Source organism: Tyto alba, unplaced genomic scaffold (assembly GCF_018691265.1).
Source record: "Tyto alba isolate M040663 unplaced genomic scaffold, T.alba_DEE_v4.0 Super-Scaffold_48, whole genome shotgun sequence".
Classification (NCBI taxonomy): Eukaryota; Metazoa; Chordata; class Aves; order Strigiformes; family Tytonidae; genus Tyto; species Tyto alba.
The window spans coordinates 15,499,789-15,527,506 of NW_024881324.1; the positions used below are offsets into that span (position 1 = coordinate 15,499,789).

Below are 27,718 nucleotides of genomic sequence, written 5' to 3' on the forward strand. Positions count from 1 at the left end.
GTTGCTGTAGCCAGAGACCATGCGAGCTTGGCCCTTCTTCACATACCTGAGGGTCTGAGTGAGGCAAATAGCGCTTATAGAGGTGTATTTTTATTTTTTTGAGGAAATCTGTGGAGTCACATGTGAAGCTAATTTGAGGTTAAATAGGAGCTGATGAAGATTTATAGCTGGGATGTGGAAGGATGGCAAGGGGATGGCTAGGGGCCTTGGGTAGGGAGGGTCTGCCTCCAGCTGTAATGCAAGGACTGGATCAAGGGCTTAAATGGGAGCTGAGTCTAAGTGCTGCAGGCTGGGAGTAAGTGCTAAAATTACATCTGGATCAGAGGCTCTAGTCATGAGGGTGAGGAGAGGGGCTGTGTTCGCATACATTTGTACACGCTGCTGTGAGGGGAAGGGATAGAAATGCCATAGCTAATAGTGGTTAGGACAGAGCTACCCATTGTGGACTGGACAGAATGACAACCAGGATTTTAAGGCACCGTGCACTCCCCTGGTTGTCCCTTCAGCGTAGGAGAGGGGCACAGGAGGGGCTGTGCCTCAGGCCCTGGGGTGCATGGTCTGATGGAAAAGGGGTTCAGGTCCCATTTCCCCTGTTGCAGAAGGTGTTTCAGGTTTTTCCGTTTGCCTTTGCTGGCAAGCGAGCACCTCCTGCTCTGCAGGGCAAGGAGTGACTGGCTAGGGTGAGCAGAGTCTGCCAAAGAAGAGGATGGTTTGTGATTTGTTGTGTCTAATGAAGAAGAGAAAGGGGTGGTCAGCTTTAAAAGTCATTGTTGGTGCTTTTGATCTCAGCACCAGGACAGCTGTGGCAGCTGCTGCCTCAGTACCTTCTTCATTGACCTCCAAAAAAGCTTTGTGAATAACTTTTGAGATTAAGAGATCCTTCTTCACTGACATCCCTGTGAAATCGGCCTGAACTGGATCAAAAGCATTTCGTATCCCCATGCTGCTCAAAGTGGATTTAAGGTCGTAATTCTCCTCCAGCTTCAACTTGGGTAGGTACAGATCCACTTCAGCTTTCATCATATTGGCTGATTTGGTCCATTCAGCCAGTTTTTCATAGGTTAACTCTCTTTCCACCTGCAATGAGTTGAGGAACAAAACAGTTGGAATGTGAAGGACAAAGACAAGACGTGCACACACCAGTGTCTTAATGCTTGTTAAGAGCACATTAAAAAAATCACAGATACAAGCAGTGGGTACAGCTGGAACATGCGCCATAATCGTAGGGCATGATCCTGCAGAGTGCCAAGTGACTTACACTCCTCATTTTCTTAAAGGTGTTGAGGTATAGGCCTGAAGCCTCAGAACATGTTTGTTTTTTTCTGGTGTAAAGAATATTGCATTTTTGCAATGTGTGACTCATCATTATATTATTATGTGCTTACTATGTATGTATATGGATAACTTTTCTCGTAGCAGTTGTAAATAAGTGGAACGCATGAGATCTCAGATAAAAAGATGTTTGCCCTGATCTCTTTAGACTCTGAAACTGATCCTGGCATGGTCATGAGTGGCTGTTGATAACATTCTGGGTCAGGGTAGTCAGCACTTAGTCTGAGAAACTTCACCGCAAAATATCCGGTGCAAATCCAGACAGCAAATGACATAAAAATGAATTAATACAGCCCTCAGGAGAAGATAACTCTAGGGCATAGTGATTCAGATTGGGTCCTTGCTTTCCTTGTGCTATTCTGTCAGTAGAAAAGAGGACACAAAATAGTCTAAGACAGTTGTGTGGGCATAGTTTTTAGATGTATCCCTAAGTAAAATACTATGTTTGCAATGTTATCAGATGCCCTGAATCCTAAGCTGATAAATCACGGTGTTAGATATCAGAACCTATTCTACTGTGATTTTGAAGCTCATTCTTCCTCACTTTTTCATCTTTTTCTGTTACTGTCTTATAGCGTATGTGATACAACAGTAGGTCAGTTTTACCAGCTCCAGACCAGTAGTGTTATCACTGATGTCATCTGGTAGGAGAACAAACATGCTGAGTTCATTCTCCACATATGGCAGCTCAATGATTTTGAATTTCATGGTTGTTTCATGGTATATCAAAAATGCATCTCTCAGAAACATCATCTGTACGGGTTTAGTCTTGGTCTGTGAAAAAATTCAGACATAAAATATAGTGTTACTTCATTCCTTAAAATGGATGATAAAGTTTACTTGCTTCATTGAACTGAAAGGAAAAATTTATAAACAAGACTCTGCTGCATTTGGATACTTGGTACCCTTTCCTTCAACCAGTACCACACACACCCCCTTTTCAAAGTCATTGGGATCTTTACAAAAAATGATCATAAACAGATACACTACCTACCTACTAACTGAATCACATGTAATAGTATTTATCATTTGAAAATAAACAATTGGCTTTGTTAAGCAAGTAACTACTGTAAGTATTTCAAGTTTTCTCCCAAAGGTTTCATTTTTGGAGTGAGGGCCTTGACTGGGGGAAAAGATGTTTTTCAACTGGATGCCATCAACTCTTTTGCCTATTTTATACTTCCAGGCAATACTGATTGTCTCACTTGCCTCTGAGCCATATTTTCTGTGACCTGTGCTGGCTTTTCCTCTTCCCCAAAGCATAGAGAACAGGATTACCAAATGGAATTGGATTATCCAACAGTATTCTGAACTCCTATGCTGTATAGTGTTCACAGAGCTTTTACTAATATATCCACTCTCTCCTTTACATTGTTACATTTGAGTACAAAAGTTTATTTGTTTGCAGGCTTTTCTATCAGGTATCCTGTTAATTAAACCCTCTCTGTGCACCAATGTATTGGGTATACGTGTCACGTTTTTGGTAGCTGGGCGGCTGCAGGGATGACTTCTGTGAGGAGACATCAAAAGCTGCCTCCATGTCAGGCAGAGGCAGTTCCAGCCACCTCCAAGATCGACCCACTGCTGGCCAAAGCTGAGCCAGTCAGGGAGGTTTGTAGCACCTCTGTGATAACACATTTAAGAAGGGGTAAAAACTGCTATGTAACAGCAGCTGGGAAGGAGGAGTGAGAAAACGTGAGAGAAACAACTCTGTAGACACCAAGGTCAAGGAGGAAGGAGGAAGAGGAGGTGCTCCAGATACCAGAGAAGAGATTCCCCTGCAGCCTGTGATGAAGACCACAGTGAAGCAGGCTGTCCCCTGCAGCCCATGATGTTCCATGGTGGAGCAGATGCCCACCTGCAGCCTGTGGAGGACCCCATGCTGGAGTATGTGGATGTGCCCTGAAGGAAGCTTCAACCCACGGAGAGCCCACGCTGGAGCAGGCTCCTGGCAGGACCTCTGACCCCATGGAGAGGAGCCCACTCAGGAGCAGGATTTTGTGGCAGGACATGTGACCCTGTGGGTGACCCACACTGGAGCAGTCCGTTCCTGAAGGACTGCACCTCGTGGGAGGGACCCACCCTGGAGCAGTTCGTGAAGAACTGCAGCCTGTGGGAAGGATCCACATTGGACCTGAAGGACTGAGTCCTGTGGGTGGGACCCCACACTAGCGCAGAGGAAGAGCATGAGAAGGAAGGAGCAGCAGAGACAAAGTGCGATGAACTGACAGCAACACCCATTCCCTGTCCCCCTGCACTGCTTTGGGGGATAGTTAGAAGAGCTGGGAGTGAAGTTGAGATTGGGAAGAAGGGATGGGTGAGTGGAAGGTATTTTCTATTTGGTCTTATTTCTCATTAATCTACTCTGATCAATTGGCAGTAAATTATTTTTCCTAAGTCTGTTTTGCTGGTGATGATAATTGGGAGATGATCTCCCTGTCCTTATCTTGAGCCATGAGCTTTTTGTCCTATTTTTCTCCCCATCCTCTTGAGAAGGGGGAGTGACAGAGAGGCTTGGTGAGCAGCTACTGGCCAGCTGAGGTCAACCCACCACAACCATGTACCATGACTGATCCTAAAACCGCACATGTAGTGTAGTAGGTTTGGGATACAGAGTCACATCATCAATGCAATTGCTTCACATTGCCTGGCATACAAAAGGTGTTTGCACTTGTAATCTATGTCAAACAAAATACATGCTTCCATTGACAAATAGTTCTGCATTGACACAGTCCAAAAAAATGCATGCAGTCAGCTACTGTGAATTGTCAGCACATGATTGTTTTAATACTGTTAGCTCAATAACATGCCCTCAGTGTATACTGATCATCCTCACTCAGCTAAAATAACAAACTGCCATGAAAATTCCCTCTGAGGTTTTGCACAACACCCAGGGTGTGTGAGGAAAGAACAGCCGGTTCAGTTTCCTTGAACTCAGAGTATAGAATGTGTCTCAAAAGCAGAAAAGAGATGTAGTGTGCAAGTACTGCTCTCAAAAGAAAATCAGTCTCTTTTGAAAAGGGGACCTTGGTACTTAGGGAAATTTTCCATTGTCCTTAAGCTACTCAACCAAGGTGTTCTCAAGTGTTTTGATACTGGAGAACTATTAATTGAAGGGAAAATCCTATTCTCATGGATATGTGTACATAAGATAATGCTGATTTATTTTCACAATTGCCATTCTCACTGAGTTTATACCATGTGCCCAGCTGTTGCAGTGGCATACGAAATGCAGGTGAAATATTAAGAGGTTTCTAGCTCTTCAGTAATAGACATATTTACATATGACAATAGGCATATAGACAAGGAATTTACCTTGCTCAGTCTGAAGGGCATCTCAGAAGTATTTTTCTCCAGAAATTTCTTTTCCCAGTTTCCTTTGAAATAAATGGCATTTACTAAGACCAACACAGTGCGAGAATTGAGAGATCCTGCAGGCAGCAGATGCTGTATTTTCCCTTCAAAATCAGACAAATAGGGCTGTTATTCTAGTGTGACTGTGTAAATCTCCAGTTTTAATTGTGCCTTCTCTGTGCCTGTGTAGCAAAAATGTTTGTGTTTGGGAGTGTTTTTACTGTACATTTTTCGTGGTGTGCATGTGGTAAAAATGGCTTTTGAAGTATACCTATTTTCTAAAAAAAATAAATTTATTGCAGTTTCAGTAGTAAATGGAACTGAAAAGTGGGTAAAGTGGAATAGTTTGGGTGTTCTGTGAAGTTGGTTGCAAGCAGCTGAAGAATGCCAAAGTAAATCCTCACTAATCAGGGTGGAGCCACTCAGTATCTCCCTGTGACTCCCTCTGAACAGCAATAATTCAGAAGAATCAAAGGAAGGACTTTGTAAGGAACAGAAGTTAGGCTTGGAGAGAGGCATTCTTCAAGCGCTTGAACTCCACTTTGCTCGTCACCTCCCCTGAGTTTCCAGCTTTTATGGATCCTTGGCTGCAAGAGCAATAAATGTGGAAATGCAAATGCTTTGAAAGTGAGACAAGAAAAAAGCCATTAGAGTGGTACTTACTCTCAGTTTCCTTTTCAACCCATGAATTGATCAGTGTTCTGGCTTTTTCTGCAGCTGTCTTAAAGTTTACGGCTTGTGGCTTTGCATTGTAATAGCTTGTAATGAGCTGTAAGAATTTCTGAAAGGTAGAATTGGAAAATGTATACTATTTGGTTAAATTTGAGTTACAGAATGCTAGAAATAATCACTTCAACAGGTTATACAATCTGCTAATACATAATTGAAGGAAATATGTTTGAAATGAGATAACCCTTAAAGTAAGGTCTGATGCAGTCGATGCTAAATATTAAGTAAGGACTGATCAAACTTCAGTCTCAAGAAAACTGATACTTCAGATTTTTGTGTTTGAAATCCAAAGTGAAAATTTGTAAATTTCAAATATACCATGAAACAAACATTCTTAAATTTTTTTCTTAAAATGATATTTTATATGATTTTAAATACTTTTTCTGTGCTTTGTGATGTAGAGTTCAGTACAAGAGGGAAGAATAGTCTCATATAAAATTGAAAAAAGGCTTTTAGTCTGCTTCACAGGCAAGGAACCTGCCAAGAGTTTGAGGACAATAGAGGACCAGGTATAAAGGAAATGTTCTGGTAGAATAAAACCATGGCAGAAAGTCAGAATTAGCATTTGCAATCCTGTCTGCTGTGAAATGGTTCATGGGGATTCTCAGCAGAAAATTCTCTAGATTCTCTGTAATGCATAGGTACATGAGGTTGTGGAGAAAATGATCAATAAACATTTAGAAGGACAAATTAATAATTACTCAGGAGAACAAAACAAACTCCAAGATCAAAGAACAGTAATGTTATTTAAACCCACCTTCCAAGAAATTGTAAGATGATTAATACCACATCAGTTTTTAAAAAGATTTCAAAGACACAGGTAATTATGAACTCATGAGTCTGTACGGGGCGAATGAATAAGTCTGGTGCGTGTATGGATACACATGACGTATTGGAGGAGTGTCAACAGCATTTTGTAATAGGAAATCCTAAATCAGAGATCTGTTGGAGTTTTCTGAAGGTGCCAGGAAGCATGCGAATTGTGCCATTACAGTCTATTTGGATTACCAAAAGGCATTTCGTAAGGCTTCTCACCAAAGGCTGAGCACCTGTGGAACTACACAAAAAGGTCTTGTTTGTTTAAAAGACTGGAAACCAAGGATAGGAGGAAATAGCATTCACAGGGAAAGGGTTATTGCTACTGGACTACCACAGGGATATGTGCTGGGATCTGTGCTAAAATATTCTATAAAATACAGGTCTAAATATTTACTTTTAAATATATATTAAAATATTTATAAGTGATCCAGTGAAGGATACACTACAGAGTGATTATTACTGTTCAGGAATGGAGTATTGAAGCTATAATGGACAGCTGCATGAAATACAATCTGCCCAATTGCGGCCAAAAAGGCAAATACAATTTTAAGAGTTACAAAGAAAGGAGTAGGGAACAAAAGAAATAATATTAGGATGCCACTGTATAAAGCTATGGTGTACCCACTGTCTGAGTTCTCTGTGCAGCTCTGGCCTCCTCAGTCTCAGAAGTGCTAGAGTATGGACAATACAAAGACAGGGGACAGGGATGACCAGAGATATGGAGAAGCATGCTTTAGAGGAAAAAACAACCGATAACGATGCCAACATGTAGCAGGCTCAAAAAACAGGCGCTGACTACAGTGGTTAGTTCAGCTGTGGAACTCCTGGTGCTGAGGGCTGTGGTAGATTCAAAAGGCAAGTCTGCAAATTCCTGAAAGAATGGCTCCTCAAGGTCCTTTAAGTAGACATGCCCACTGGTTCGGGAAGTCCCTGAGCTGCAGGCTGATGGGTGACCAGAGCAGGCTCTGGAGAGGCATCACTGCACAGCACGCCTTGTTCCCATACGCTTCCTGAGCTGTTGACCACTGTTGGAGACAAGCGTTGTCTGTGGAAGGCTAGACCCGTATGGCTGTCCTCATGTTCTCACTGAAACTGCAGTGCTATCATTTGGAAAACTTTTATCATCTCTGTTGACAATCCCTCTTAATGTCAAAATATCCTAAAGTAAAAATGTGCAACTCACGGGCAGTAATGGGTAGGTCTTTTCCTCATACAGTCGGTTGGCACTCTTCAGCAAGTAGGTGCTGCTGGGTTTGTTGATGGCAGACAGGAGCTCTTTGAAGCCATAGTGGATTATTTCAGCTTGCTTGTGCTCAGGATCCTCGGAAAGAGACACCAGTTAATATGGAACGTTTTTTTCTGTCTGAAGTGTCGCACCTGCTGTGGTCATTTAAAATTCACAGGTTGTTTTAATTAAAATGAAGTTTCAGGGGATGGAGCTCTTTTTTAGAGTATGTTGCATGTTTGCAGCACTGTGCATAACTGGACAAATTGTTTTCTGTCTGTAGGGCAGTGATCTGTTTCTGCAGTGCTGTGTAGGCCTTTGGGGACATCAGCTGATGGTGCACCCAGGAAGTTGAATCTCCTCATTTCAGTCATGGCCAGGCCTAATTTTCAGCATCACAAGGACCCATGTAGGCACCCTTGCAGCTTTTAAGGAGGTGCACTGTTCTGACAGACAGTAATGGCAGAGTGTGCACTTCGCAACATGAATTTTGCTGTTGCTGTTTGAATTTTGTAGGGAGCTTGTCCTGGTCAGTGTTAATGGTTTTAGGGAGCAGGAGCTTGCTTGCCAGCTCTTGCTTTGCTAATGGAGGAATAAGCTGCTACGTGTCAGCTGCTTGGGTGCAGTCTCCTCCTCCATGGCATATACCATGCACTGCATGTGAGACACTGGGAGTCTGTGCCACTGACTCATGGTGACTTATCCTGAGGTTGATCAGGTGGCATTCCTTGCTCTGCTCTTTTCTCACTCATGCTGAGACATTCAGCTTCTAGGAAGGACACATGGGAAACGATTTGGTAGCTGGAGGACACAGAATAGGAGATGTTGGGTTTTGCAAGGGCTTGGGAACAGACTGAAGAAGTAATGGATGGAAATGTCTGAACGACCAGATTAGGCAGACTTTGCTACAACTCAGAAAGTCAGTGAGTTGCTAAATTGAATGTCAATGTACTGATTCATCCCCTGCCATCTAGGGAGTGAATGATATAACCTTCTACATCCTTTTATTTCCATTTTGTCTAATATAGTTTCTGTGAACTTTCCTTCAGTTTCTATGCTAAACAAACATAGCTTATTTGAGTTTACAAGCCTTTCAGTGCTTAAGGGAGTAGTTCATTTGATGAAAAAGATCGGGCAGTTCCTCCTGGTGGCAAGTCTCTGGGGAACTGATGAACAGGGCTGAGTCATGCTTTAGCTTAAAGGGGTATTTTGTTTGCCTGATGCGTCCTGTCCTTACATGTAAAAGGTGGAAGGGAGTTTATTGGGTAGGGCTGGAGTCGGGTGGGAATGCAGTAGTTGTTGTTCACTACAAAGAATTCTAAGCACATTAGGACAATTGATTTATTGATATTGCCATAGGCCAGCTAAAAACGAGTAACACAGTATTAGGGCCAATAAAAATGCTGTTAGTGTCTCAGTTCTGCTTTTGAAGGCCTGAGTTCGTGAGTTTTATGGTAATGTTACCTGCTTGTTCGCTTTTTCTCTTTCTATACGTAGTTCTTACTGAAGTGAGACAGTAAATACAGACTGAAGACAAGCAAATGTTAGAAGACTAAAGCAGTAGTTGTGATGAACTATCCCTTTCTCAGAGACTTTTTTTCTGAGTCTTTTGTTGTAATAAATACCATCTTTCTTTTCTTTGGTCTCCCCAGAGAAGGCATTGTTGTGTCAGATGAATCTTCTCCTGTGATCTGGTTAAAATGAAGAACCTGTGATGATAAATGTTCATAAAAATGGCTTGTTTTTTGAAGATAAATATGCCCAAGGGTTATGTAAACGTGTTAGTTTTCTACAGTAATTCACCGGTCGTGCTCAATGAGAGTCTGTTAATGTTATTGAGGACATTACTCCTGATTTAGTCTCTATAACTGTATCATTACTATATAGATTTTAGTCACATTTACTGCTTAATAATATAGCTCAATATTGTAGCTCAAACATGAATTTATTTAGATGAATAGTCAGTTCATGCTTAGCTGCATGGAATTTATTTTCAGATCATGACCAAATACAACAAAGAGCATAGTACACTTCAGAGTCTTACTACCAGGACACAAATGTAAAATTCACATTTAATATGTTTAAGTAAAGATTTATAAACCTTAAAGAGTACAAAGATTGAAAAGTTTTGCAGAAGTGGGCATAAGTTAAATCACATTTTCAGTACTAGTATGCTTCCGTTATTCATGGGAGGATTACCTTATTTATGGACTGTGTCATAAGTAAAGGTATTTGTACTGCTCCTGCCCTGCCAAACGCATGTTCAGGAGGGCTTATTAACTTTGATGTGCAGTATGAGAAAGCAGATATACTGCTTCCAGGACCAGCTGGGGTCTAGAAGCAGGGTTATTATCTCTGGCTTTTCTTTTTCTGGCCCATCTTAGCTCTATGTTAATTTTGTTAATAAAGTTGTCTCTTCATTACTATTTGAGCACTATATCAGGTGACTAATTCTGTTCAAAGGGCTATTAAAATGGAAGGTAGAGTTCCAAGAAATTCCAGCAGTACCTTACAATGTCAGTAACTTCCCTCTGGCAGACCACTCACAGTGCTCTAGGAACTGTAAGTGTAAGCTAAACATAGGTGTAATGCAGAGCAGGGAGATCTTGGAGATAAAGTTGAAGAACAGTGACCTGCAGGACTGCTAGCAGCATGAGTGGGGTTATTTCGTGTACCAACATTATGGCAAATCACTGTTCTCCCATGTCATTACTTTCTCTTCCCCATAGGCAGAATAATGCAATTTGTCTGGGTGTGATGGGAACCACCTGTAAGGTGATACACTGCTAATTTCAGAGCTTACCTCAGCCATCTGGGTGGCAGTGTCACCTTTGGCACCCAAGTAGACCATGGCCAGAGCAGTTGAAATACTCCAAGGAGAAAAGAAAATGTTTTGGCCTTTGGAAGTTTCATTCAGCTTTTTGTAAAGGTCCAGAGTGAAGCTGTTTGTTGACACTGAGAGGGACTCCATCGATACAGCCTGAGATAAACGAGTGTCAGAGAGAAGTGATGATTGCTTCTTCACTTCTTTTTAAAAATACAAAGCTGCTAATGGGAGATTGCCTGCAGCCTCTCAAATACAGTGCAGGTGTGTCCTTGCAGTGGGTAAAATGCTGCAGAGACCAAGTACAGTCAGCTAGTAGGTTTCTTTTGAAGACCTGCATTGTTTCTTCCTTCCCCCTTACTCCTTAATGTCCTCAGCTTTTTTTTATTTATTCTTAATCATATGAGCACAATTTTAGCTAGAAATGTTTTCACAGACCAAACTTGTTTCAAAACCCCATTTGCTTATGTTTCACAGAATTATTCTTCAATTCTGTGGGGGTGAAGCAGAGTAATTTCTCACTGTGCTGCTTTAAGCTTTTTTCCATTTCTTTAAACTTCCTGTGCTATTATTTTCTGCTGAAAAACGCATGGTGAATTTATGTGATTCACTATATGTATCTTGAAGGCTACTAGAGATCCGTAGATCCTTATATGTTCTTGGTGTAGGTAAACCCACATTTGGAAGCTGTAGCTGGATTTGTTAATTACTATTTTTAAAGTAAACTCTTGTATCTTACATACAACCCCAAATAGTTCCTGTTTTAAACAATAAATTTTCCCTGGTTTCCTACTAGCTTATCAAGACCTGCAGATTTTCCATCCTTGCTCTGATTCTTTTTCTAAGTATGTTTTTACAGGACAAAACCAAAGCAAACAGAAAAAACGACCCCAGGATTAAACTGATTTTCCATACATAAATCCAGAACAAACTTGTGCTTCCTATTAGCATATTTTAGATCAATCTAATACTGTTGACAAATATTAGCATAAATTCAGAAATTTCAGTATAAGAATTACTAAAACATGCACTAAAGTCAGTGTAAGATGGCATCAGGTGAAAGGTTAAGCATTAGATCAACAGTAGCAACTGGACATTTAAATCTATCTTCACCCATAATTTACCTGCTTAAATCAAAAACTACAGTCCTGACAGCCAGATGCAATGCAATGTTAGAGATGCCCAGAGCCTCTGGGATCCTTGAGTTTTGATTTCAAAGCTTTCCAGGGCTCAACAACTGCTTTGGAGCATTCTCAGGAGTGCTTCAGAGGTGTATGCCATGCAGCCTAGCTCATACCTAAGCATTTTGAGAACCTTCAAATCAGATATCTCTTACTGCTGTACCTGGAGATGCTGATACTCCCAGAGCATATCGAGGGAACAGGGCTGACCTGAACATTTTTGCCTGAAGAATTTAAAACTGACACCTCCATCTCCTGTTCCCAGAGTACCTGAACTGAATCTGCATGGAGCACTCAAGCATTTCTCAGGCTTGAGAGAGAGAATGTGTGTGTGATTCTGTGAGATTCACTGGTCTAGTAGCCACTTCGGTCATCTGGGAAAGGAAAAGTCTGGGTGCCTGATCCAGCAGTTATTTGATATTAATAAAACAGAGGCCTGAACCAATACTGAGCATCAGAAACACTGTGCTACAGAGCCACACTGTCTTGTGTGTTCAGTTCCAGGATCAGTAGGAGTGCCTTCTGTCCTGCAGCCTGTTCTCAGTCCTCTGATCCTAAATTGACTGGTAGCCTGGTGATTAAGGCACCCTTTCTACCTGGGAGGAAACTTTCTGCCCTCCCAGGCTGTGTAGGCTTTGCCAAACCTGGGCTTGCATTCTGACCACTGTGCCTTGGCACAGGGTTTTCCTAAGGGCTACACTTTGTACTGAAAAATGAGCACTCCCTTCCCCTGGGTGTCTCTCACACCACCATTTAACTGCTCAGTTCCAGAGAATTTAACATGCATTTTTAAGACTTCCAAAGTAAAGCTAGTTATTTTGATACAAATATTTACACTACCTGAAATCCTGAGGGAGGGAAGAGTTAAGATCTGTCTTCAGTCAGGATCCGTGGTGGTCTGTGAGGCAATGAACAGTTCTGGAAATGTAGAAATGTTTGCACCTCCCTTTTCTTCTCTGCATCCTCTTCTTGTATTAATGTGCACGTTCCTTCACTTATTCCTACTTCTCCTCTATATCATCTGCTTTCAGAACTGAGAGAGAGACCTCCTCAGTTCAAGGCCACTGTTAGTGCATGTCCTGAATTCAAGGCCACAGGGTGTATATCGGGAAATGTGAAGGCCAGTATGCCTTTCTCCCACAGGTGTCCTCCGCAACCTTGGGATTTGGGCTGCAAAAATGCAGGAATTGCAGAAAAGAATTCAGCCACCTTCTGCTGGCAAGGGACATGTTGATGTAATTTTACCGCTTCCTTTTCTTTTTACTCCACAAGCTGCAGTAATTAATAGAAACTAATATCAAAGATATGGCTAAAAAGGAATACTGAAATAGGTTGTTGGTCTCATTCATCCTGTGGTTAAATTTGAGAGGGGAAGGATTTGAATACATGTGGCCCTCCGGTCACATACAACACTTATTTTGAGATATTTTACATTTTTGCTCTTCTGTTTCAGTAAGCAGATCACAAAGGAGGCTCAGAAGGTATTTTTACACAGTCACCTAAATTAAGTGGTGAAATAAGAATGAACACTGGACTCACTTGAACTGGTGGATGTTGTTTTAAGGCTGCTGCTCCTAGCAGAGGAGGTGAAGGTGCTTTATATACAGGCCTGCACTGTATCACGCTTATTATTCCTCTGTGATGTATTGGGGGAGTTTGCATCATCCACCAAAGCTGCAGAACATTTTGGAAGCTCTATTTGTAATAACTTATTTTACTGAATTTGTTGTATTAGAGAGCCAAAACAGCAGAATGTGTAAAATTGGACATCAGCAAATGTGTAATACAAAACAGTTATGTGTACACAAGTGTTTTACTTTAAACCAGTGTCATTAGCAGTTCTGCTGGTTCGCTCTGTGCTTATTTGTGTGACTTAGATTAAACTGCATTGATAAGTTTCCTTTGAGATCATTATATATATTTTCTGCTGCATTTATGGTTAGTTAGGAAAGGCCTGTGCCCACTAGTGTGACACATGCAGAGTAAACCAATTGCCAGCATGCAGTCAACTTACACAGAAAAAGCATCAGTATGAAGAGTACAAGTCCATATTTTGAACTAGAATTACATTTTTGTGCTTATATTCACTTTGAATCTGACTGGTATATATGCCATACAAGATTCAAGAGATATATGTGCTTTTTTCACACGTTTTGTTTTTAAGTGCTTGCAGCTTTTGTGCCTGAAATATCCATCTTATTTTCTTGCTTCAGAAATGTATTGGACACCGTTATGTTTAGTTATGTGCGTAAGAAATGCTTCTGTTATGTATCTGAAACTGCTGTTGTCTATTTTTTAGCTAAATGAACAGGAGAATTAAAAACCACTAACAATTAGTGGTACTACAATCTACAAAGGTTAGCCAAAAATACAGGAAAATGAAGAAAGGGTACCCAAACTGTGTAGACACTCTGTGGTATATTCCAGCTGCTGCAAGTTCCTGTTTAGTAAGAGAGTGGAGTTTCAAAGGGGAGAAAATTGGCCAAAGAAGAGGTGCTCTTGGTTTTGCTGTGCCGGATGGAAATAGTGAGAGGAAATAGTGAATTGCTGCAACCAGAATGGTAGAAACAGAGTTTCCCAGCTTCACAACACCTGACCTGTTGACCTCAAATGGATTGACCTCTGACAAATGGTCATAAAAGTCTTTTGATAAAACCAGTCATTTTCTTCCAGCAAACTGATGAAGAAATTTTGACCTTTTTTGAAGCCATCTTTCATACCCATCTTGCTCATCATGGATGCCGGGTTGTATGTTTCTGCCTGATTGTCAGACTCCCATACCTTACTTTGTAAATAGCCCACTCTGAGTGGACTGTTTGACCATTTCCTGAAGATCAGTTCTCTTTCAGTGACATCAGGTAAAAAGCAGCACAACTTAGAATCAGTGCCAGACTAAATCCAATTGCAGATTTTCACTCTGCAGGAAATCCCATTCAGCTGTGTCCTCCAGGGAGGAAAATGAGACCAAGTATCACATATGTTGCAACAGAACTCTAAAGGATTTTAGAAGGGATATTCTTGTGCCTGTTACTGATGGCAAAATGAAACATTTAAAAATATTGCATTTCAGTTCTAAAGCAGGAGGGTTTTATGTGTCCTTGTCTTGAATACTAATACTACACCAGCACTGCAAACTTTCTTGTCTTTGTTATTGTGTGCTGTGTCTGCCATTTCTGCTTGTCATGAGGTCAATCTACCACAGAGGTACCAGGGATTATTTTATGAAGCTGAGATCTGCATTGGTAGAAAAAAAGCCCCATCTTTCATTGTAGGATAAACTGAAAGCATGTTAATCTACTGTGTTTTGACAGGCATGGAATCGCTAAATGACAAGCAGTCCATGCTCACATCGTGTTTGTATTGAGGCTTATTTCAGAAGTTTCCTGTAACTGCTTCTTTCTATAGTTTTCAAAGTCCTGGGACCTTTCAAGGAGGAGTTTGTGGACCTGAAGTTACAAGTTTTGATGATACAAAACAAACCCAGGCTTCATCTGGAAATGCAGTCATGTAGCACCTATTACTTGGCTACCTTAGAGTATTTTAGAAAAGTGATTAAATAACATTTTCCCCATTATGGAAGAATAAAATGGAACTGTCTTTTGAAAGCATCAAGCCAACCTTTGTGACAGACAGGAGAGAAGGGACAGTGCTTGGGAGAGTCGTTGCTGAGAGGAGCACTGGAACACTATGACCTGTACATGACATAGGAACTGCTTTGCTCTAGATCTGTCTTCTCCTCCCTTCCCCCATCCAAACCTGTTGCCAGTCAGCCTGTCACCTCCAGGAGACCCCAGGCCTTCTGGAACAACAACAGCAAGCAATCACATTGCACTGGAAATTCAAATTCCCAGGACTGCCTCCTTTGCTGTATGCAAGTGTGGCATCCCAACCTAACAGGGGGTAATAATTGTGAAACCATGGAAACTAAAAGACTTGCAACTTTTCTTAACTTCCAGCACTGGCAGATGTACCTTCCAGATCTCAAAGAGCATTAACAATTGTGAGGAGTGAAATTAACTGCAGGGGTTGGGACCCACATCTGTTGACCTAATTTGTCATTCGTGTAGATTTGCTACTTGGTAGGGGCACACATTCGGGATGTTGTGGAGAGGCTACTGAGGCTCATCTGTCCCTCTCCCTGCTGCTCTTCCATGTAGTCACAAATGAAACTACCAGGGGTGACCTAGGAAGTATGAAGCGTGACTACAGGGCTCTGGGGGAAGTGGTCAAGGGCATGGGGACCAAGGTGGCTCTCCTCAATCCTGCTGGTGGGGTGCATGGACCTGAGGAGGATTTGATAGAACCTGTGGGTTAACAATTCATTGCACTGCTGTTGTTGGCAGGAGGAATTCAGTTTCTATGGCCATGGGACCTCTTTGAGGTTCACCAGCTGCTTGAAAGATAAAGGATCCACCTGACTGAACAGGAAAAAGTATCTTCATCAAGAGGCTGGCCAACCTGCTAAACAGAGCTTTCAACTAGAAATGGACGGGGGAGTGAGTGATTCCTCAGTAAAAAAGGAGGTTGTGAATATGGTAGAATGCCAGTGTTCTCAGGTGATGGGAACAGGAGGGACATAGCAATCAACAAAACAGCTAAAATGGAATCACTTCAAGCATAGGTATGTAAAGAATGACGTGCCTGCAGAAGAGCCTTGAGGGAAAACCTCTCAACTCTGTACAGGGAAATCAGCACACTGGAGTGCCTCTCTGAAGTGCCACTACACTAGTGCAGGCAGCATGGGCAACAGAGAAGAGCCATTAGAAGTTCATGTGGGGTTACAGGGCTATCACCTCATTGGGGTCACAGAGATATGGTGGGATAGGTCACAGGTCTGGAGTGCTGCAGTAGAGGGTTACAGGCTTTTCGGGAAGGGCAGGCCAGGAAGGCAAAGAGGGGGAGTTGCCCTTTGTGTGAGAGAGCAGCTGGGATGCACAGAGCTGGCCCAAAGTCCAGTTGGAGTCAAGTCACTAGTGGTGTACCCCAGAGGTCAATACTGGGGCCAGTACTGTTTAGCATCTTCATTAATTGCCAGGATGCTGCATCAGAGTGCACCCTCAACTAGTTTGCAAACGATAGAAAACTGGCAGGAATGGCTGATACACCAGAGGGTTGTGCTGCCATTCAGAAGGACCTGGACCCAGTGGAGAATTGGAAGGAGAGGAATCTTGTGAAGTTCAACAACGGGAAATGCAGAGTTCTGTATCTGGGAAGGAATAACCCTAGGCATCAGTACACACTGGGGACTAACTGGCTGGAAAGCAACTCTAAAGAGAAGGACCTTGGGGTCCTGGTGGACAACAAGCTAACCATGAGCCAGCAGTGCACCCTCACAGCAAAGATGACCAACAGCATCGTGGGCTGCATGAGGATGAGTGTTGCCAGCAGGCTGAGTGAGGTCCCTCTGCTCAGCCCTGATGAGACCATGGCTGGAGTGCTGTGTCCAGTTCTGGGCTCTTCAGTGTAGCCCTCAACTGTGGCCCCCTGAACAGGGTCACAAAGTTGATGAAGGGAGTGGGACATCTTTCATATGAGGAGAGGCTGAGAGAGTTGGGACTTACAGGGTGGAGAAAAGAAAGCTCAGGGGGATATTATCTATGTGCATAAATACCTTACAGAATGTAATGAAGAAGAAGGAACCAGACTCTTATCAGTAGTGCCCAGTGAGAGGACAAGAGGCAATGGACACAAATTAAAAACAATAAATTCAATCCGAACACAACAAAACACTCTTTTGCTGTGAGGATGGTCAAACACTGGCGCGGATTACCTGGAGAGATTGTGTGGTCTCCATTGGTGGAGGCAGATATTCAAAACCCAGCTGAACACAGTCCTGTGCAACGTGCAGTAGCTGACCCTGCTTGTGCAGGGGGTTGGACCAGGTGATCTCAAGTGGACACTTGTAGCCTGAACAATTCTGTGATTCTGTAAGGGTGAGCCAGACACTGGTTACCATGAAAATAGTACAGAGAAGCACTTCCAGTGTTGGTTGCAGTAGCTGAGCTCTAAAGAGTGTTCCCCCCTGGTTGTCTTCCTTTCCTTCTCTTTCACCCTTTTCACCTGCATCCCAAGTATGTCTTACACTGGAAGGTGTGCTTTTTGGCATCATCTCCCGAGCAGAGCTGGGACTGGGCATAGCTTCGTACCAAAACCAGCCTGTTTGACCCTTTGCAGCTGGTGGACACCATGCTGTAGTTCCTGAGAGAGCCTCAGCAGTATTGCTTTGCAGAGCCCTGCAGTGTGGTATGAGTGAGGGGATGAACAAAAATCAGCATGGGAAGACCTTTCATTTGATTTGGCATGGAATTCTTCCCACCTCTTTGGGCAATTTTTGTTTTTACATGAAGTGACTCTTCAAACTGGGTGTATATAATTTAGGAGTTCCCAGTAATGACTTATTGTTGAATACACACATCAGAGAGATAGGATTAACAGGCTACAAGGCTAGGAATTAACATGCTTACCAACCTAATGAGTCTTTGCTGGCCAGGCATCACTCAAGTGGAGGTGGGCTGGTCTTTGTTGCTCCCTAGAGGAGGCTCAGCCTGGATGTTGCTAGTTGTTGTCTTCCAATGTTTCTTTTTTTTTTTTTTTTATTGAGATTTTATACCTCCTCATGCAAGTGTTTCTCCTCCTCAAGCCTTGCTATGCTGACTGTTCCATCCTGATAATAACTTCTGTTTCTGTTTTTACTTTATTATTTTGTATGGCTTTCACTTGTGTACTTTCCCACACCTAAACAACAAACTTCTTAGTAAAGCTGAACTAGTAGCACACAACTGGGCTGCACCAGCGTAGGTCCTGGGTGACAGACAGCGGAACCCTGAGCTGAGGGTTACAGGCAAGGGAGGGCACTGATTTTAGGAGTACTTTGTACAGGGAAGAAGATGCAGGTGTACTTTGTTGGGTGGAGATGTATTTCCAAATAGAATACCTTTTGTGGAGGTGGAGTGAGTTGTAATTATAGGTGGAATTTTGCTGAGAGTAAATGTTTTTACAGTACCTCCCTCCTGCATTCAAGTCTTCCTGCCTTAGTTCATGCTCTCTGACATGCTGTCACTGAGTACCATGATGGCTACAAAACTTGATGCTCTTCCTCATGGCCACAGGAGAGCACAAGTGCTGCCCTCCCAAGCCATTGAAGAGAACTGATGCTGCCAGTGCAGCATTGCTTGTTCACTATTGTACATGGGCAAAAGGGACGTTTGGAAGCTGCTTTTCTGGGCTACAGACTCCAGTCAGACTTTTTATTTCTAGTGTGCTGTGACAGGAAAAAAAGCCTCCTGAGTAGGTCCTAGGAAGGAGGGGGATTGGGGGGGTGATAGTGCAATAAGCAGTGGTCAAAAATGGAAAACTGAATGCTTAAAAAGAAAAGTTCAGATGCCTTGACTCAGCAAAAACTTGTTCCTTACAGAGTTTAATTTGGTTTGGAATGTTTAATAACCGCCTAGCATAACATGCTGAATAACAGTGGTTTTGGAGCTGTTTGAAGCTTAGTGGCAATAAGACGCTAAGTGTGTCAGCGGTGTCAGTCGGGATGATGTGATGGTTGATTAGGAATGGCAAGAATGGAAACACGCTCCAGCCATGCACCTTACACGAGGCTCGAAGAGAACCAGGTAAAAGGTTATCTTGAATAACACAAACACAACTCCAAGGTCATTTATTGGATTAAATGCAAATCACAGTAAATTTATGAAGCATCAGTCAAAATCACTGGTGTTTCTGTCAATACTATGACTATCTTTGCTGCGATGCACTCATAAGTTACATAATTCATTATAAATCATTACATAAATCATGCATAGATCAATGATACAGGTAGCAAGGAAACTGCAGATATTAGCCAGGAAACTGGTATATTAAATGAGGAAGCTGGTTTGAATTCTTGAGGTTTTAGATTACATATCAATAAGAGGTAGCAAGAAGCATGGTGCTTATACTTTTCTTTGCATTTTTGCTACTTGGAACTCTCAGCAACCTTAACCTACAAAGTTTAGAAAAATGAGGAAAAAATGAAAGGTGATTAGAAGTCGGTGATTAAATGTTAAGGGCTGAACCATTTTCCCTCGCTCCCTCATTTCTTTATGAAGCTGCAAGGGCAGGAGAGATTGAATGTAATGTGTCTTTATATACATGGTAAGAAAGGGGAAGGTGAGGGGCATTTTAAGATTATTCTGGGTTTGTATTAGATTTTGTTAATTTCCAACAGTCTTTAAATTTGAAATGAACATAAGGAAACTGCATTGTAATGCCAAGGCAGGTTTCCCAGTGAGAAGAAGAGAACATATGGATTTCTACAAGTTCTTTTTTTATTTCAGGGATTTTTTTTTTCCTCTCTAGGAGATTCAGGAGGATGAACTGCATTTCCCTTGAAGTCAGCATTTGGCATGGGGCTAGATGATGGCCTGTTTGCAGAGACCTTTTATAGCTCCACCTTACTCTCAAACAACAAAGCCAGAAGAGCAGATTTGAGACAAGGGAGCAAAATTCTGCTCTCTGTTTTATGTGGAGGGCTCCCTCATTAGGACAATGGAAAGGAGCAATAGAAGGGTGGTTTTTGAGGCACAGGGTGGTCTCTGGGTGCTGCCTTACTTGGGGGGGCGGGGGTGGGGAAGAAAAAGGATGTACACTTTCAGTACATGTGGCTACATGGCTTAAGGTTGACCATTTTACACTGCAGGTCACATTTTTCCATTGAACAGTGAACCTTCGGTGCTGTCTGGGAGCAAATAATAAGCTCATTCAGGGGGAGAGCAGAATCTGCCAAAAAAGAGAATGCTCTTGGATTGATTGTGTCTGATGAAGAAGTGGAAGGGGTGGTCAGCCTTAAATTTCAGAGCATGGCCAGGAGGTCCACTTGTTATTCCTGTAATTACAGTAGCAGCAGCTGCCTCAGTGCCTTTCTCATCAACTGCAACAAAAGACTTGTGCAAAACTTTGGAGATCAGCACATCACCCTTTTCAGACATTCCTCTGAAATCAGCATTGCTGGTGAAGGCAGTGCGCATCCCCATGCTGCTCAGCTTATTACTGAGGTCATATGTCTCCTCCATTGTGAACTTAGGTAGGTACAGATCCACAAGAGTTTTTGTCATCTTCTTGGAATCAGTCCATTCGGACAGCTTCTCATACGTCAGTTCTCTTTCCAGCTATCATTTAAGAAAGAGAAGGAATTTGATATTTTCAAGGAGAAAACAATTCATTGACTATCAGTCAATTTTATGGCAATTCAATGAATTAGACAGTTTTTAAATGGCAAATTTAACGTTTAGCTGAAAGCATGAAATATAAACTGGCTTTACTGATCATCAGAGGCAGCGTGCAACAAGCATTTGAGACGTAATGCTGCAAAGTTTTGAGCATCACCCCTGCAAGATTAATTGCAAAAGAGACAGGGCACTCAACACTTGCAGCTGCCGTCCCCTGAGGTAGTTCTTTCCTCTCTTTTAGTTCAGTCTTGATCTGAAGGAAATTGCTGGGAGGTTGGCTGCTGTGCAGAAGGTGGTTTGGTCCAGTCTCGTAGAAACAGGTGTTAATATTGCACGTTTCCTTGGCAGTTTTAAAACAAACTGCTTCCAGTGAAGTCTTTCACTGCCACTCTATGTGGTGGCCACTATGTCACCAGCGTTCAGCTCAGATCAAATGGAGGAGAGCAATGAATGGCATTCTTGACATGATAGATGCCAAGAATTTAACAATCTTGTAACTGTAGTAACTACAGTGGCAGATCTCATTATTGTAGCAAATGCAATATCACCAAAATTCTAGTTTTTCAGACAGCAAACAAATGGGGGGTGGGGGCAGACAGAATGAGAACAAGATGTTGAACAAAATTCCAGGTTGTGGAGAAGGTGTGTCTGTTATCTCAGGATGAGGCTGTGGCAGCTTGTGCAGTACTGTCCCTCCCAAATCTGCAGTGAAGGGAGATTCAACCCCTACAGATCACGTAGGATTGGGTGTCAGTCATGGGGCTGTTGGAGAGCTAAGCATCTGATTATGCAGTGTTGACTGTTTTCAATTCTTAATGAACTAAGGGCACTCAGTGTGGAGGAACTTTCTTGGGATTAGATAACTAATAAAGGAAATTAATTCAGCTAGTGGAGGAGATCAAACAGCATGTCCTCAAAGGGGGACATATGGTTGCCAGACTATCCTTTTTTTTTTTTAGTGAGTGGGTGATGACACAAAATGGATGTAGCATACTTTTTTACCTGTTCAAGACCCGTAGTGCTGTCTTTGATGTCATTGGGAAGGAGGATGAACATACTGAGTTCATGTTTCACATACGGCAACTCAATCATTTTGAAATTCATTGTTTCCATGATGAGAACTGGAAATGTATGTCTCATGTACATCATCTTCACAGGCTTGGTCTTGTTCTAAATAAATAAAGTATTTATTTATAAGTAAGAAAACAATCCTTGAAAAGAAGGATGATGATGACTCGGTGCAGTTGAGGGAGGGGAAACTTTTGTAAGCAGCTTTTACAACACTGATTTGTCATTCCTTTTCCAAAGCTTTTATTGGCTGGACAATATTGATCATCTTGGTGTTTGGCATAGAGCATTTTGTTGGGGGCTGAACTAACTGATTTTTCTCTTCTCCCCAAAACATGCACAGCAGCCCACAGGGGAGAGGCGAAGAGAGTTAGAAATGTCTGCAAGGATTAGGGGATGAAGCAGGTATGGGATATGGCCTTACAACACTACAGCAGAGAAACCGCCATGGTTTTAAGAGGATGAGTGCTGTGCAGTTTTTCTGTGGTCTTCTCTCTCTGGCAATAAAAAGTAACTAGCTGACTGCTTTTCATGTCACAGCTCTTAACAGAAGATAATACTAATGTCTGAGCAAAGGGTCTCATGATGACGGGAGTTCCTGGCTAGCAGTCACCTTTGCAGGAATATGTAGCCTCTCTTAACATCCACATCCCTTCACTCAGAGAAGCAGTTGATCAGAAGGCAGAAGCTACAGCTGGTGGAAATTGCACAGAGCTCTTGTCTTTTGAAATGAATTCATTGACATCTCCTCCGGATACATGCCATTAACATTTCCTCTAGTCTCTCCCTACCATGCACCCATTCAGGGTACCCTGTTGCAGCTGTATTTGAGCAGGTATGCTTGCACTTAGCTAGGCTGTGTAGCACAGAGGCCCGGGTACTGTACTCATCCATGACAAGGCATGTAGTTTCTGTCCATGAAGCTTGGACTCTGGAAATCATGTTTTTACAATCTAGGCCTTTCAGCACTGATTACAAAAAGGCCTTAACTAACTCTAGCACTTTTGGAAACGGTAGCTGTTGTCTGGAGCTCATTAACATTTACCTGAGCAGCATCTTAATGTTACCATGAGCTGAGCACTGACACATTTAGCTGTAACCAGCTTTTCACAGTGAGTCTAGTTACCACAGGACTACCTAAAAGACTTATGAAATGGAAAGATTTCAGCAGTACCTGTTGTCACCAGGCTGTTTACAGTAAGAAGGATATTGGAGCAGCTTACCTTACTCAGCCGGAACGGTTGCAGATCTGTAGCTTCTGCCTGAAATTTCTCTTCCCATTCTGCCTTGAAGTAAATGGCATTTACCAGGACCAGCTTGGTGGAGTTTAACACATCTTGTGAACTCAGCAAATTCTTGATTTTGCCTTTTGAAATCAGAAGAGTCAGGTTTCATTCCAGTGCAACACAGTGAGGACATGTTTTGATTTTTTTTTTTCTCAGTTCAACTCCTTAGTGAAAAAATCCATGCCTCAATGCCCTAGTCCCTAAAATAGTCCCCTGACATAATCAATTAGTTTGTTTACAGTTTCCAAAACGGTTAGCTGCCTGGTTCTCCTGACTAGCTGACAGGGATTGACTCCTTCCCCCAGAACTGTCACAGCTTCATGGCAAGCACACTGGTAGGCAGAGGGGTTTCTCCCCTCTGCTCTGCCTGTGCTGCATGAGTGCAGTGCCAGGGCAGCAGTTGTGCTCGAGCACCAGCTGATGCAGAGCACAGCGGAGATGATGGGACTTTCCCCACGGAGCTCGCTGAGGTCTGGATCAGATATTTGAAGCTGCTTAAGTGTGCTGCTCTTTCTCTGTCCTCCCACTACATCTCTGCTCACTGTCCAGGTCAGAAGGCATGACCTGGCTGCTGCTGTAGCACATGGGGAAGCAAGGGCACCTGCCTAAAGGAAATGGAAGATTGACTGAATAGGAGAGGGAAGATGTTGGGGTTGAGCTCAGCTTACCCTCAGTTTGTTTTTCAACCCAAATGTTGATTTCCTTTCTAGATTGTTCCGGTGCTGTCTTAAAGTTAACCTTGTGTGGCTCTGCTTTGTAGTATTCCTTACTGAGCTGTATGTATTCCTGAAAAATAACAACAAAAAAAAAGAAATAAGTTCTATACTATACTCACTTTACACTGTAGACAAAGGGCAGTGCATCCATGAATACTGTGAGCAGACTGACTGGTATTTTCCAGTTAAGTTTATCACTGGAATCCAGAGGTCTTGTTTGCAGTATTTAGGGTTAGCTTCAAACCTGTTCTATTAATGGCAAGTAATTAAAATGATAAATATTTTTTTTGCATCTTTTCTTACTCCTTTCTGAGATTTAACTTACAGGCAGTAATGAGAAGGTTTTTTCCATGTAAATGCGGTTGGCACTTTTCAGTGAGTAGCTGTTTCTGGGTTTGTTGATGGCAGTCAGGAGCTTTTTGAAGCCAGAATGAATATATTCGGTTTGATTGTGCTCAGGATCCTTGTAAAGAGAAAAAACGCATTCAGCAATTGCATTTTTGCATAGTTTTCAGAACATGGTAAGTGATGTATGTGGGAGAGAGATTTGTGTTCCTCTCTCTTACTTTTTATTTTTCCTAAGTTTACCATCACTGCAATTTGCAGGGCTCTGTTTATGACTAGAATAACTCATTTTCCACATAGCAAACCTTCCAGACTAGCCTAGTTGGTCCTTCCATGCTTCTCAGAGTCTGAGTGAGTGAAAGAAACTGAACTTGAACCTGTTGTGAAGTATATTGGGGTTTGTACATTAAAGAGTGGTGCAGACAAGAAATACTGGACTCCTGAAGCTGTATCTGGACATTTTTTTTCTGGAGAATCTTTATCTTGGTATTTCACTCCTAATACATACCATTTTTCTTCTCTTTGGTCTTCCCCGAGAAGGTCTGGCCACAGAAGAGCCTTCAGCTCCTGCTGCTTGAGTGAAATGAAGAACCTGCAAGCAGAGTTTCCAAAGGTAAGAAATAGGCATGAAGGAACTGGTGTGACTTAAAGCCAAATGGGGATCAAATGGTTGTCTTGTTTTGCTCTTTATGATAACTCACTTAGGTGACTAATCAAAGACTGCTGCTTAGGTGACTAATCAAAGGGATACTGAAGCTGTAGTATTCGTAAATCCCACAGAGTAACAGAGTAGCACTGTTCCCCTCCCAGAGCATCAACGCAGTGCTCCTGTCTGCACGCTGCAAGGCTGAACTCCCTTCCACAGCAGTTGCTCTCAGCAATAACAATGTGTTTGTACAAACCCAAATGGCTCTCCCGATAATGGTACAAAGGCAACTGAATGGGAGTGCAGTGACACAGGAGAGCGCTGGGCAGTGCTGAGCACCAGAGCTCCCCTTGAGCCAGCAGTGTGCCCCTGTGGCATTAGGAAGGATTGCACTGGGGGATGTGAAGATACTAAAGCTTTTCCTATTTTCTGGCTGGATTGTCAGGCAGTTGTTTAGGAAAGCATAAATCAAGATAGAAGGATGCATCCTGGCCAGGGGAGAGAGGGAGGGTGCTGGGATTTGCAAGGCTCCTGCTGATTAGTCAGGAGCTACTGGCATCAGCTGTTTGCTTTTCAAAGGAAATATCCCATCTGTGGCAGAATCATAGAATCACAAGGTAAATTAGAAGGTGTAGAATAGTTTAGAAGTCAGGGTCAGAGGACCTCTGCTCAGTGTGTGGTAACCACAGGACACTTTCTCTTAGTGGAAAAGTGGGGGACCTGCTATGGAATGAATAAAATTTACTGTTTACTTGTTATACTCTCTGGTTTGCCTTGGTTTCCTGTCATTGTGGTGGCAAGTTTTCTGTCTAACACTAAATTTTGCAACCAATACAGAAGCTAGGTATTCTGTGGGGTGTATGCATCACAGAGCAACTTACCTCTGCCATCTCTGCTGCTGTATTGCCTTTTGTACCCAGGTACACCAGAGCCAGAGCAGATGATATGCTCCAAGGGGAAAAGAAAATGTTTTTGCCCTTGTTGGTCTCATTCAGCTTGTTGAAAAGATCGACTGTAAATTTGCCAACTGATGCTGACACCTGTTCCATTGCTACAACCTGGAAAGAGGCGACAGATTTGTACTGTTTGAATGTTTAAAATTATGTACACAGGGCATATTAGTGAGAAATCTTACACGTGCAACACAATGCATCAGCCCCCAACTAAAACTAATAGCCTAGCTGTCTATTTTATCTTCCACATAGATACTGTTTGCCACCTGTTAGAAGCAGCAATTTCTTTAAAGTTTGTTGTTATCCAGATCATACTATCCTGTAATTGCACATAGGTCCTCTTTTATACATCTGCGGTTTAATTTGTGTTTCTTTCTGCCTTTGGTTTTTAAAAATGTGCAGATTTGCAAGCTGCATTTTTTTCTTCCTTTTTGTCCTTAACTAGTGGTTTATCAAAGTCGTGTTCTCAAGGGAATTTAAATGCAGTTTTAGTACATAGGTTCACAACACACCTGGGTTTCCCACTACTTCATTTTGGAACTGTATAGAATTGAGAGCTGATAATGAGAAAGAATGTAGGCATAATTCTTAGACTCGTGTGCTTTTCCTGGCCAGCCACCAATTCTGAGTAGTATCATGAATAGCAAAGCTGTGATTTGCTTTTAGAGTGATGGAGTTTTATTCATGATGTGTACCTACCACCCCTTCTATATGTCTCAGCAATTTTATTTGCCCCAGAAATGAGCATATTCCTTGAGGTTATGAGTATTTCAGGCTTTAAGATATCTGCCCAGTAGTACCTGCCTCATGTTGTTTTCCAGTCAGGAGACCAGAAATGTTGTTATTGTTATTAAGATTTATATCTATGGAATGGAGCAACAGAAATTGTGGGGCAATCTCTGAAATCTACAGGTACTTATCAAGTGTTTGTTTGCCAAGCCACTTGTTTCTGGCAGTCAGGGAGCTGACAGTACCAAATCTGTACCTCAGAGTGATTTTCTTGGAGAACACAACAGAGAGAGCATCAGGATGGGGGTTTCTCTGTTTTCTGCTAATGAATACTCCTCTCAGTCCCTGGCCTGATAATGTGCAGTGCTGTGCCTCTGCAGAATGGAAATGGCCTTTTAATCACCTGAAGTATGGGAATCCTTTATCTAACTGAACATTTTAAGTAATAAGAGAGTTACTGCCCTCAGAAAACTTTCCTCCTTGTGATCAGTTCTGACCCAAATTAGCAGTTTTCCTTAGTCTTACAGAATTATTTTCTCTAAGGGTTGACATCTAGAAAAACATGAGGCAAGAATAATGCACTATAGCACTGGTATATTATCATTTACCTATACAGTCATGCAAGCTGCAGATGATAGCTTTTTAAAAGCATCAGAAAAGTTACATAAATTGATTTAAATATTTACCTCTGATCCCGTGAGAGAGAAGACTTATGTCTTGTCCTTGGTCAGGTTCTGCGTTTGTGTGTTAAGCAATGAATAAATGTAGAAATATAGTACTGCTTGCACCTCCCTTTCCTTCTCCACTATGTCCAGGTTGTTTCCGCCTACCCAAAGCTACTTTCTACCACATCCCCAAAAGATCTTAGGTAATTTTGTTCTCTTTCTTGACCTTGTCACTTTGCAGTTTTAGACATTTCAAAAGAACAATGAAACTAAAATCTCAGCTCTATTGTTACACCATAATAGTTTACTGACAGGATAGAAGAACAGTTCACATATTCCAATGGTCTTCTGATGTTGTGGAGACAACTGATCTGTTGTTTAAAATAAAGGACTAGTGAAAGGGTTGCACAACTAGAATGCTTGTTTTTAGTTTCTGAATATAAGCAGATATTGCAGGACAGATTCTCCTCTCTGACTTTGTGCAGCTGTGACTCCTGCGTTTCAAAGGCAGTACATCAGCATAAAACATCAACCTTAGGAATTGAATTAGGTACTGGGAGTCCAGCTTCAGATTGAAGATCATTAGGAGCATAGACAGGCAAAGCCATGCAGGGTAAGGGATGGGACACCCCAC

The 27,718-nt window shown here is 42.2% G+C and overlaps 1 protein-coding gene across 3 annotated transcripts; it reads right to left on the reverse strand.

Moving 5' to 3' along the window:
* Positions 1-112: 112 nt before the first annotated feature.
* Positions 113-27,152, reverse strand: LOC116961333 (heterochromatin-associated protein MENT-like). Of its 3 annotated transcripts, none has more exons than XM_042806710.1 (8): positions 27,106-27,152; positions 25,619-25,795; positions 24,600-24,683; positions 7,418-7,555; positions 5,350-5,467; positions 4,648-4,790; positions 1,939-2,106; positions 113-1,077 (listed from the first exon to the last, which is right to left on the reverse strand). In XM_042806710.1, the coding sequence occupies exons 2-8, from the start codon at positions 25,784-25,786 to the stop codon at positions 676-678; spliced, it is 1,221 nt and encodes a 406-aa protein (XP_042662644.1). In that variant the 5' UTR covers positions 25,787-25,795; positions 27,106-27,152; the 3' UTR covers positions 113-675. The 3 variants fall into 3 exon arrangements, with proteins under 3 accessions (XP_042662644.1, XP_032847818.2, XP_032847914.1); XM_032992023.2 differs by lacking the exons at positions 113-1,077; positions 1,939-2,106; positions 4,648-4,790; positions 5,350-5,467; positions 7,418-7,555 and adding exons at positions 19,122-20,616; positions 21,679-21,846; positions 22,968-23,110; positions 23,699-23,816; positions 24,072-24,209; XM_032991927.2 differs by lacking the exons at positions 24,600-24,683; positions 25,619-25,795; positions 27,106-27,152 and adding exons at positions 9,085-9,168; positions 10,263-10,439.
* Between the last annotated feature and the right edge of the window lie 566 nt (positions 27,153-27,718).

What these genes read in the sequence shown, in the direction of transcription:
- LOC116961333 (XM_032992023.2), bottom strand. Translation starts at nt 25,786, where the DNA reads ATGGAACAGGTGTCAGCATCAGTTGGCAAATTTACAGTCGATCTTTTC. An exon ending in CAGCAGCAGAGATGGCAGAG is followed by an intron (nt 24,684 to 25,618) that starts GTAAGTTGCTCT and finishes CTCTGCTTGCAG; the next exon opens with GTTCTTCATTTCACTCAAGC. An exon ending in GACCAAAGAGAAGAAAAATG is followed by an intron (nt 24,210 to 24,599) that starts GTATGTATTAGG and finishes TCTCTTTACAAG; the next exon opens with GATCCTGAGCACAATCAAAC.